Source organism: Cololabis saira, chromosome 10 (assembly GCF_033807715.1).
Source record: "Cololabis saira isolate AMF1-May2022 chromosome 10, fColSai1.1, whole genome shotgun sequence".
In the NCBI taxonomy this organism is placed as follows: Eukaryota; Metazoa; Chordata; class Actinopteri; order Beloniformes; family Belonidae; genus Cololabis; species Cololabis saira.
Genome location: NC_084596.1, coordinates 29959594 through 29971014, shown reverse-complemented (window position 1 = coordinate 29971014; position 11421 = coordinate 29959594). Strand labels below are relative to the sequence as shown.

The 11421-nt window shown below is 40.5% G+C and overlaps 2 protein-coding genes across 2 annotated transcripts; both read left to right on the top strand.

Annotated features, from left to right (window-relative positions):
• The first annotated feature begins 231 nt into the window (after positions 1–231).
• asb10 (ankyrin repeat and SOCS box containing 10) lies at positions 232–7334 on the top strand. Its single transcript, XM_061731143.1, has 5 exons — positions 232–726; positions 1933–2200; positions 5076–5580; positions 6118–6231; positions 6547–7334. The coding sequence occupies exons 1-5, from the start codon at positions 402–404 to the stop codon at positions 6730–6732; spliced, it is 1398 nt and encodes a 465-aa protein (XP_061587127.1). The 5' UTR covers positions 232–401; the 3' UTR covers positions 6733–7334.
• A 1422-nt stretch (positions 7335–8756) lies between these two features.
• gbx1 (gastrulation brain homeobox 1) lies at positions 8757–11193 on the top strand. Its single transcript, XM_061731142.1, has 2 exons — positions 8757–9421; positions 10227–11193. Exons 1-2 carry the CDS (start codon positions 8971–8973, stop codon positions 10733–10735), a joined length of 960 nt encoding a protein of 319 aa, XP_061587126.1. The 5' UTR covers positions 8757–8970; the 3' UTR covers positions 10736–11193.
• Positions 11194–11421: the final 228 nt, after the last annotated feature.

Genomic DNA, 11421 nt, shown 5'->3' with positions numbered 1-11421 from the left:
TTTTACTTTCATGTTTTTCATGAGAAGATTTTTTTCCGTAGCAGCAGCATTCCTCACCACAAGTTTAATTCATTTGATACCTGTAGTCTGGCAAAGAAAAAGGAAAAGAAAAAAAGAAAAGTTTGTGACTAGCTGGAGGCAAAAGAGAGGTTTGAGTGGCTGCACAGGAGCCACAAAAATAGCCCTACTTCTCACACTGCAGGGAGGGTCTCATACTGAATATCAAAACAACTCTGTGAACCAACCCTGTGAATAGCCTGTGGCAGCAAAGTAGACAGCAGCCAGAGAGAGTGGGACAACAAAAACAGAAATAGTGAGTCAAGTTACTTTAGAGGGCCTATCCGACTTATTCAAAAACCTTTCCAAAACCGCTTTCCTCTTGGAGGGGCAAGTAAGTTAAAATGTCCCAAAGCAGCTTTGTCTTCACAGCCACAGCTTTGCGTTCTCTTGAACTTGACAAGGACATGCTGGAGAGGTACAAATACAAGACACAGCGTGCCTCCTATCATGTCAGTAGCTATTTGCTGAAGAAGGAAGCCATGAACAGAGCACCACTGAGGTCCAGCATTGCCCGGAAACCAGCTATCTGTCAAGATGTGGTCATCCAAAATGCTTTGTATACAGGAGACCTTGAAGCTATGCAGCGCCTTTTTCCTAGAGGATCCACAACAAACCTTGTTATTGAGCCGCAAGGAGGGGAAATGCGCTGGGTTACCCGAGGGGAAGGTAAGAAACTAAATCTGTTTTTATTAGGAGTTCTTACAAATTTGATTTGATTTGGCAAAGCATACGTGAACGCTTTGTGGTTATTAATATAAAAAAATGATAAATTTCACTCATAAGTGGTATTCAGACACAGTAATGCACTATTTATAGAAACAGAACACGAGGTAATATAAATAGAGACCATTTTATGTCCACCCTACACTCTGCCCCAGTGGTCATTTGTTGTGCAGGTTATTCATCCATTAGATTTAAATATGAGCTTTTTATTGTAGATTAAATAAACTGCTATGGAAAGTCAGATTTTTTTTTACTCAGTTTTATAACTTTAAAGCCTTTTATTCCTAGAACATAAAAGTCAATGCTTTAAAGAAAATCTTTTGGTTGACAAAATAACAAAACATGGGTGTTTATCATAGCTTATGGTAAACTTTGATATTTCTGGTTGCATTTCATTTCATTGAATGCAAAAATAGTTTATTCATTGAATTCAGAGAATTAGCTTGGGGGAAAAAACTTAAAAAAATAAAAAAAACTTTTTACTTTACTTTTACTTTTAATGCACAATCATTATAAATAGTCTGCACGTGCAGTTGCATGGCCCAATTAACTTTGCCATGCAACTGCGCTGGCAGTGTTCACTGGGCCAAACAAAATATCACATGACATCCCCCTGAAATAGCCATGTCTCTGCAAAACAACCCCCATAAGTGCTCTCTTCGCAAGAAACAACACAACTACAACATTTAAAAAGATTAAATAGTAAAGTGAAATATGGCTTACGTGGGACCTAAAGTAAAGTGGCACAAACCAAAGAGGTACCGTGAAGATGTGATCACCACAGCCAAGGCTACGGGCTGCGTGTTGCAGTTCTGGAATTCTCTGCTTGTAGGCGACTTGCTGACCGTCTTAAGTATCGTGGACGACGATGAGTACGACTACCTTGTCAATGCAATTTATGACACCAGCAATTTAGAGGAATGGAAGAACTTCAGATTTAACTACAGAGGCCTGAGTAGGTTTGAAAGGTCACTCCGTCTGTCTAATTCATGTCGGAAAAGTATGGCATTCTGATGGGGCATATAGTCTGATAAACATTATCTTATATTTTCTCATTATCTGAACCTAAACTTTTGTAATATGTTTGCTGCTTTCTAACTGTTTTGAAAGTCCGAGGTGACCTCATGCCCATTGTGCTGACTGCTGCAGGACTATGGTCGCTGACTTACGAGCAAGAGCTGACGACGCCACTTCACATCACAGCTGGGCGAGGTTTTGAAGATTGTCTGAGTCTCCTGCTGCAACGTGGAGCAAATGTAGACCTAGCACCCGGTGGCACCACTGCCCTCCACGAGTCCTGTGAGAACTGCCAGCCAGAGTGTACCAAGCTGCTGCTGCTCCACGGTGCAAATGCCAGTGCTGTGTCAGAAGAAGGTCTCATGCCTTTGCATGTTTGCACAAGCCCTGAATCCCTGGAGTAAGTATAACAGAATCAAACTACACACATGAAGACAAAATGTTTGGTACCTTGAAGACGAAAAACTCACCATGGTCACTGAAATAACCTGAAACTGAAACTGACAAAAGTAATAAATCATAATTTAACATTGATTAACGAAAATCCGACTTTGCTTTTGAATTGTAGTTTAATAGAATAATTGGAAAAAAAAAACCCCACAAAATTAGCCTGGACAAATTGATTAATAATCCTTAAAAATATTGAATATAATTTAAATCTTGTAATCAGTCAGTCTGTCTATTCAAAGGATGCAAAATAGTCACTCTGCTGTTTCGTATCAAGGTGTTCACCACTCTGAACATGGTCAAGAAAAACAAAGGTGAGTTGTCTGAGGAGGTCAGGAAGAAAATTGTAGACATGCATGTAGTTTGGGCAGCACATGACTGTAGCCAACCTCCCTTGAGGGTTCCAAAAGGAAAATTAATGACAAATTGAATAGATGGGTAATGTAAATGGAAATCAAAGAGCCCAAAACAACTTCAAAAAAGATTCAAGGTGAACTCCAAGGCCGAGGTATCAGTTTCAGCACCACCACCAGTCACTGTTTGAGCCAGAGTGGACTCATTGTCTAAAGAAAATCGTGAAAAAATATCCAGACCGGACTTTGAAAAATGACATATTAACAAGCCTCAAAGGTCCTGGGAGAATGTCCTTTGGACAGATGACACAAAACTGGAATTTATTTTACAAATAAAATCAGCTCCATGTCAGAGACACAAAAATGAAGCTGTAGCAATGCTCGTGCTACGGGGTCACCAGACAGGACAGCAGACACGGGGTTTCGTGCAAGGAATTTCACCTAGACACACGTGCTAGACTCAGAACCTTCAGCAGCTCTCCTTCCTTCCTGCAGAGCCCCGCTCTGCGTCATTCCTCTCCCGTCTCCAGGGCCCGCACACTACTGAAATACACAGAGAGTGATTAGACACACCTGTGCACCATCAGCCGCGTCACCTGTGCGCCACTCCCCCGCACTCCCTCTCCCCAGCAGACCATGCCCCAATCCTGCACCCTGCTACAGAAGCATTCAAAGAAAAGTCAACTGTAACCAGTACTCGAGTTGTAAAAAAAAAAATCAGGGGGGATGGTGGATTTTATCATATGGGGACAGATCATTTGTGCTGATTACAAATAATATAATATATTACAAATAATAGCAGTGACCAAAACACCTGCATAAATACTGCAGGAATGACATAGCAGCAGTTAAATGCAGCCTTCTGTAAGCTTTAAATATCCACTGGGCTTACATCAAATACATCAAAACACAAAAATAAAAAACAGTTTTCTGAACTTATCAATATGACTCTGTCATTCACAGCATAAGTAAAATAGATCACTGCAAAAACTCAAAATCTTAACAAGAATATTTGTCTTTAAAACAACTCTTTAAATGTCTCATTTTAGTAAAAAAAAATCTAATTAGACTTAAAACAAGACTCATCACTGGAAAAAACAGCAATTTTAACTTGTTTCAAGTAGATTTTCACTTAAAATAAGTAGAAAAATCTGCCAGTGGAACAAGATTTTTTTGCTTGTAATAAGAAGATAAATCTTGTCCCACTGGCAGATTTTCCTACTTATTTCAAGGGAAAATGTACTTGAAACAGATGAAAATTGTCAAATAAGTTATTTTTCTGCTGTTATTTTTCTGGTGATGACTCTAAATGTTGAAATAGCAGTAATACCACATTCATTGATGAAATGACATAAGGGATGAAAAGGGGGGATGGCAGTTTTACAGGGGGGATGATTTTGACCGTTTTTATTTCAGGGGGGATGCCATCCCCCTCATCCCCCCTCATCCCCCCTCAACTCGAGTACTGACTGTAACTACTGTGAAACATAGAGGTGGGTGTGTAATGTTGTGGAGCCGCTTTGCTGCACCAGGTACACGATGTCTTGAATATGTGCTGGTACAAGGAAATCTCACAATTATCCAGACATTCTGGAGGGAAATATGATGTCTAGTGTCAGAAAACTTGGTCTCAGCGACAGGTCATGGATCCTCCAACACAATAATAGCCCACAACACAATTAAGAACATCCAAGAATGGCTAAAAAGAAAACACTGGACTATTCAGTGGTGGCCTTTCATTAGCCTCTGATTTAAATCTTATTGAACATCTGTTAAAAGAGCAAAAACATGCAGTCTGAAGAAGAAACCCTTCAAACATGAGACAACTAGAGCAATTTCCTCATGAGGAGAGGGCCTGGTCAACAGGTGAAGGCTCACTGAGAGTTACAGAAATCACGTGATTGCAATAATTTCTGAATAAGTTTGAAAGCATTGTCTGAATTTCATTAGTCAATGTTCATTAAATTATTTATTTTGTCAGTTTCAAGATATTTCTGTGACTATTATTGTTTTTTTTTCTGTGGAATATAAGGGTACCAACAATGTTTCCACGTGGCGTGATCCAGTTCCTCATAATGTAGTGATCAACCAACTGGACTGATAAGGGCCACAACACAATGGTTCCAACAGGCAAAACAAACAAAAAACATGATTGTTTAAAAAAGATATATTCATCATAAACTACTCATGATATAACAAGGAGACAATATCTTTATGATATTTTTCCCCTCTGTGTCCAGTAAACAGTTGAGCAAACAAGCTCCATAATCATAGATAAATTGCAATAATTTGGAACTTCACTGACAAAATCCAAGTGATAAATGATCTTTAATTTGAACATAAGGGATAGTTCTGGTGAAGAGGTACTTGAACTCATGTACAGCAATATAACTATTAAAGTAAGTCTGATTTTTTTATTTTTTTTTAAATAGATGAGATCCACTTATCTTATTTATTCTGTAATTCTGTTGACAGATGTGCCAAATATCTTCTCCAGTATGGGGCTCCAATCAACGGCTGCAGTGTGGATGAAGTTGACACTCCCTTACATGTTGCAGCCCGGAACGGCCTCCCAGACCACACCGAGCTCTATCTGCGTTATGGAGCTGCTGTGAACAAACAAAACTGTGAGGGCTTCACGCCCCTGAATGCAGCTTGTGCGCAACCTCAGGAGAAGCAGGACCTTGGGCGTTACTTCAAGGTGTGCCAGATGTTGCTGGGGGCAGGGGCAAACATCCATACTGTCGACCAGGACAGACATGCACCTTTGCACATGGCCTGCAAGAACGTAAATCCAGATATAGTGGATCTGCTGCTGGCTAATGGTGCGTATGTTAACGACATGGACTACGGTGGTGAAGCTCCCATGCACAACATCCTGAAGGTAGTCTGCTACAAGATTTCCCACCAACCCGAGAGGATTGTCCGTGCTCTGCTAAACCACGGCTCAATTCGAGTGTGGCCAGGCGCTCTTCCCAAGGTAGGAACCTTAAAGTTAACCAGAAGTAAGATGAAAAATAAAGTAAAAATAAAGTATTCAATTTAAATAATGCTGCACAGATTGGTTTGTAGTAATATCTTGCATTTACAGTAACAACCAATTGCTCATCAAGGTGGTTAATTTTGCATAATTACCCTGTGCTGCACATGTAACACATTGAGTCTTGAAAACATTAAAGTGTTCTTTCCAGACTTCACAAGTTCACATGCAAATCATTACCATTTCCTGACACACCATGAAGTGTTGCACACCCTGCAGGAAACTGACTACAACTATCAGTGAACCCACGTGCACTAGACAAAATGCCTGGTTCCTAATTAGGCAAGTGTTAATAGGAGATTAATTAGCACTAATTGCATAATTTCCAGTTAAACCCCTGGAGGGAAGGCCAATCTGTTCATTTCACAAGTGTTTAATTACTTTATTTCTCAGTTTATGGAGGAACAAGCTTGCTCATGAACATAAATGATTTCTGCAATCTGATCGCTTCACTCTGAATTGTGATGCATCTTTCAGGTTTTGAAGCACTGCTCACAATCTCCTCGCACCATCGAGGTTCTCCTGAATGCCTACAGTTGCCTCAAAGTCACGGACACCTGGGTTGAGTCTGTGCCTGCAGAGATGTTAAAGGCAAGCTCTTGAAATATTTAATTTAATAAGTTTTAAACAATGTTGTTGCTTTTTTAATTGCTTTTTTTCTATCATCATTTATTTCTAAAAATATAGTATTCTTCCTTCTCTTAGATAAAGCTTTTTAGATGACAACTTTGTAACAGATAATAAAGGTCACGGGTGTGGGGAAGGATATCTATGAAATTTGACATCCAAAAGGCTCACAGAACAATGTTTTAAGATGTACAGTAGGCTAATTGAGGAAATGGAAAATGAATAATATACATTTGTCATCAAATGAATTTGTGTTTCTCTGTATTTTAATCCAACCAGGAGCACAAAGAATTCTATGAGTCAGTGTTTTGTCTGGAAAGGACTCCGCGCTCCTTGCAACATTTTGCACGCTGCCGTCTCAGGAACTTCCTGGAGGGCCGGCTGACCGAAGTGGTCCCAAAACTCGATGTCCCCACCTTCATCAAGAACTACCTGCTCCTGGACTACAGAGGATATATCCATTAGAGACTGAACTGGACAGGACTGCTAAACGTCAGTAAAATGAACAAATAAATCAAATTCAAGTTTAGGTTTTTTTCAATAATTAATTAAAAGCATATTATTATCAGGACCTGCCACTTTGAATGGCTGTCAGTGTTGTATCACGCTGATATGCAAATGATTTTTCACCACAAGAGGGAGCTATAGACAGGAAAAGAAAGGCCACACAGTGGATATGCAATTTTGTTGTCTTTTTTATTTATTTTTACGTCTGCACTTGTTGTTACACACTTGCTTTAAAAATGTATTCTATTGTAACCGTCATAGTTGTATGTTAATCTGCGCAAAAATGATGTGTTCTACACTGAGTATTGAAACGTAGGCCTATAGTTGCATAAATAGTTGCACTGATACAGATGATTGTAGAGAATTTACATCAAAATTGGGCTGGATTCGTATAAAAATAAAATACATCACCAAGACAGTAATCTCGTTCTTCTTCCGTGATTATTTCCCATTTTTGTGATGTTTCTATCTTCTTCTTTTTTTTAAATTGTTTACTTTCTCAAAATTTTACTGTGAAAATGGGCTACAAAGGGAAGGGAAAACAGCATTAAAGTTGGCAAATTATGTAAGAAACCTAAATCTGGTTGTATTTAAGTATTCCGATGCATTTATTACTTCTATATTCTTCTATTCTTATTCTATAATGACGTAACATTTTTATATTTTTAAAGTTAATGATAATCTTTCATTTTCACTTTTTCAAAAACAACTCATTTTAATAGCGGGTCATTTTTCCCCCTTGCAAGATTTATTTCTATGTGAAAAAAATATACAGGTCATAAGAAGTTTATTTGGTGACAAAGGGACTAAAATTGAAATTATAAAGGGAAAAACGGCAGAATAACTGGAAAAGGGAGAACGTGCGGGGGAAAAAGTGTTCAATAGACCAGGGAGAGGAGAGGGTGCTTCTGAAGTCACTTGCAATTATAAGAATTAGCCTAGTCTGGCCCTCCGCTGCTAATCAGAGTCGGTGGTGATATGTTTATGTCCTCATGCAATCAGGCGACCCGTTGGAGAGCCCGGACTCCCAGGACTCAATAGGGCTAATCATCATCAGTTCCCATTGCTATTTAAAAGGTGAGATGATAGGCGATTAGTGCTTAAAGAAAGGACTCCTTTTCTCTTTCACTCTCCCTCTCTCTCAAATTGCGCTTTCTTTTTTATAAAGACGCCGTTTTTCAAAAATAAATGATCAATGGGATATTTTGAAATGTGGAATAATATTTCCTTGAGTTCAAAGTAATCCATAGATTTGACTTTGGTCACTGCATGTCCGTGTCCACATTGCTATTGACCTCGCAAAAAAAAAAAAAAAAAAAAACCTCTTAACGGGGTCTAATTTTCTAATTGTTGCAGCACTTCTTTTTCTGAAGCCAAACGCATTGTTTTTAGCCGTGCAGAATAGGTCGGCGAGCGGAGAAACATCTGCCTCTCCTCCCTCTTGACTCTGGTGCCCATTGGCCCCAATATTCCAACAAAAGCCGCCGTTGTTTTACGCTGTCCATTGAATCCAGAGTAATTACTTATCATCAATCAAAATTAATAATAGCTGATTGGGTTGGTGTGGTCAACGATTATAGAAGGGGACGGGCTGGAGCAGTCTCTCACACCGTTTCCTAGTCAATGGTGAACCTGGCAGAAGGGGGAGGAGGCCCGGGGGGGTGCGACTCGTCTGTTTGGTCTCCACTGGGAAACCACCGCCTCTCAAGACGGCCAAAAAGTCAGAGGCTGAATAAGGAAATGAAGCGTAATTTGAGGAAGATGGATGAGCCCCCAGGGAAACTCCCCCTTTTCATTCCCCTTGTATTGCGGATGATAACCAATGCGCTCTCGCCGTCTCCTCTCTGCGCGCACACGGCGCGCCGGAGAGGAGCGGAGAGGGAGGAGTCGCCCAAAGAGGAGAGCTAGATAGATAGAGGGAGCGTGTGTTTATGTCTCAGTGTGTGGCAAATAAGAAGGAAAGGTGTCGCTTGGGCACACAACAAAGCGCCAGGCTGCTGAACCGACGCGTAAAACTGCTGCGGAGATTCCGGACAAAATCGGCCCCCAACTTCCAGGGATGACAACTCGCAGACGGAACTACTTTCAATTAACTCCGTGTTTAAAGTGAAAGTTTTGCGCGTCGCCGAGGAGAGGAGAGGAGAGGACAGCCACTGTCAAGTTTCCACCAAAGCAAGAGCGTTTTGCCTGCGAAAGATGCAGAGACCAGGCGGTCAGGGGACCGCGTTTTCCATCGACTCCCTGATCGGGACGCCTCAGCCCCGGCCGGGCCACCTGCTGTACACCGGCTACCCCATGTTCATGCCGTACAGACCGCTGGTCATCCCGCAGGCGCTGTCCCACGGCCCGCTGTCCTCCGGGATACCTCCGCTCGCACCGCTGGCCTCGTTCGCCGGACGGCTCACCAACACTTTCTGCGCCAGTTTGGGCCAGGGGGTGCCGTCCATGGTGGCGCTCACCACCACCATGCCAAGTTTCTCGGACCCCCCGGACAGTTTCTACCCGCCCCAGGAGCTGCCCGGCCCGCGCCTGAGCGCGGCCGAGCCCGGGGCGAGGAGGCAGGAGAGCCCGCTCTCCGACGAGCTGCACGGCCGGGACAAGAGCTCCGAGCTGCTCAACTTCTCCGAAACTTTCCAAACCATATCAGGTACACTTACATTACTTATCTTTTTTTTTTAAGTGTATTTGAACATATGTTTAACATCATAGGCCTATATAACTTTTTTTTTAATCACATTTCAGAAATCAGAATCAGAAATAAGTTTATTGCCAAGTTTGTTAGACACACACAAGGAATTTGTTGTGTTGATTGGTGCAGTACAAAGAGTGCAGTTTACAAATATATATATATATATATATATATATATATATATATATATATATATATATATATATATATATATATATATATATATATATATATATATATATATATATATATGTGTGTGTATAATATGTGTGTGTATATATGTGTGTGTGTGTGTGTATATAGATGCTCAAAAAGTTTCACATTTTGGCTTATTCCATAGTTGTTAAAGTTTTATTACTACACAAAGTGCTAAACAAAGTTACTACAAAGTATACTAAGCATGACGCAAAATGTTTTGTTTTAGAATTAAAAAAAATACAATTTAATCCTTAAGATGTGTGACTTGGTCTATAATAGCAAGATGCATGCACAAATCCAACTACTTTGGAATCAGTATTTTCAGTATTTGTACACATGCCATTAAAACACTGAAACACACTTGATGCAGTAATAAAAGAAACAAAAAAACAACAACAACAAAACATTGTGTGCACAACTGTAATGACCCATTGTAGGCTGAGATTTTTTTTTTAGGTTACTTTCAAACTGGTTGATGTGACGCAAGTGAAATGACCTGATTTTGGCGTGAACATGTGTTTTCTTTTTTTTTCTTCTTCTTTAAAAAAAAATAATCAAATTATAGGTGAGACCAAACTGTACAGTTCAGACGACGAGAAGCTGGATCTAAAATCCGCGGACACGGCCTGCAGTGACCGGGAGGACAGCTCCGCGGACAGCGAGAACGAGAGCTTCTCGGACGGGAACAACTGCCTGTCCCAGAAGGGCAAACTAAAGAGCGGCTCGCAGGACGCGCTGCCGGCCGGCGCCTCTGCGGGCAAGAGCCGCAGGAGACGGACAGCTTTTACCAGCGAGCAGCTGCTGGAACTTGAAAAGGAGTTTCACTGTAAAAAGTACCTTTCTCTGACTGAACGCTCGCAGATCGCCCATGCGCTCAAGCTGAGCGAGGTGCAGGTGAAGATCTGGTTTCAGAACCGCAGGGCCAAGTGGAAACGGATCAAAGCTGGCAACGTCAACAACCGGTCGGGAGAACCGGTGAGAAACCCCAAAATCGTGGTGCCCATCCCCGTACACGTCAACAGGTTCGCTGTCAGGAGTCAGCACCAACAAATAGAGCAGGGGACCAGACCATGAACTCATGTGAAAATAAAAATAAATATATAGCTATATATATTATTAATATAAACACTTAAACTGACTCCCTGTTCCCTGTTGAACGCATGAAGCACAAAACGGAGTATTCAGCTATTCTGTCTCAAAGGTGAAACTGAAGATTTGCTCAAGAACAGATCAATTATTTGCCAATACTGTCATTTTTATTTATTGTTCTGTAAATATGTAAATATGAACGAGTAAAAGTGGGTACAAATGGGCACTATGATATGTGACTGTAAATATTTTCTAAGTATTTATATGTGGGGGAGAAAAAAAAATCTTCTGTTGCTTATGTGCATGTCCTAATTTGTTGAAGGATTTCTGGATTTTCGTTTTGTGTTTCGTACAATTTGTTTGCATGTAACTGAAAACGTTTGACATTTTGTTTGGCAGGCGGGAGCCGTTTGTGAAAAAAGAAAAAGATGTGAAGGAAATAAGGAGCAAATAAGGGACAATTGTAAAGTTTACCTGACCTAATAAATCGCTTTATACGAAAGCTGGAATCCAGGTTGAATCATTATTGATTAGATAATGCATTAGATGTGTCAACGATATAACAAAAAATGCTCGAAAGTTATTTACAAAAAAGAGTTTGAACTTTCTAAACAAAAAATAAAAACGCAATCATGCAGTGCCTTTCGTATCTAATTTCCATTATGACAATA

What these genes read in the sequence shown, in the direction of transcription:
- asb10 (XM_061731143.1), top strand. Translation starts at nt 402, where the DNA reads ATGTCCCAAAGCAGCTTTGTCTTCACAGCCACAGCTTTGCGTTCTCTT. An exon ending in GGCCAGGCGCTCTTCCCAAG is followed by an intron (nt 5,581 to 6,117) that starts GTAGGAACCTTA and finishes TGCATCTTTCAG; the next exon opens with GTTTTGAAGCACTGCTCACA. An exon ending in TGCCTGCAGAGATGTTAAAG is followed by an intron (nt 6,232 to 6,546) that starts GCAAGCTCTTGA and finishes TAATCCAACCAG; the next exon opens with GAGCACAAAGAATTCTATGA.
- gbx1 (XM_061731142.1), top strand. Translation starts at nt 8,971, where the DNA reads ATGCAGAGACCAGGCGGTCAGGGGACCGCGTTTTCCATCGACTCCCTG. An exon ending in AACTTTCCAAACCATATCAG is followed by an intron (nt 9,422 to 10,226) that starts GTACACTTACAT and finishes ATCAAATTATAG; the next exon opens with GTGAGACCAAACTGTACAGT.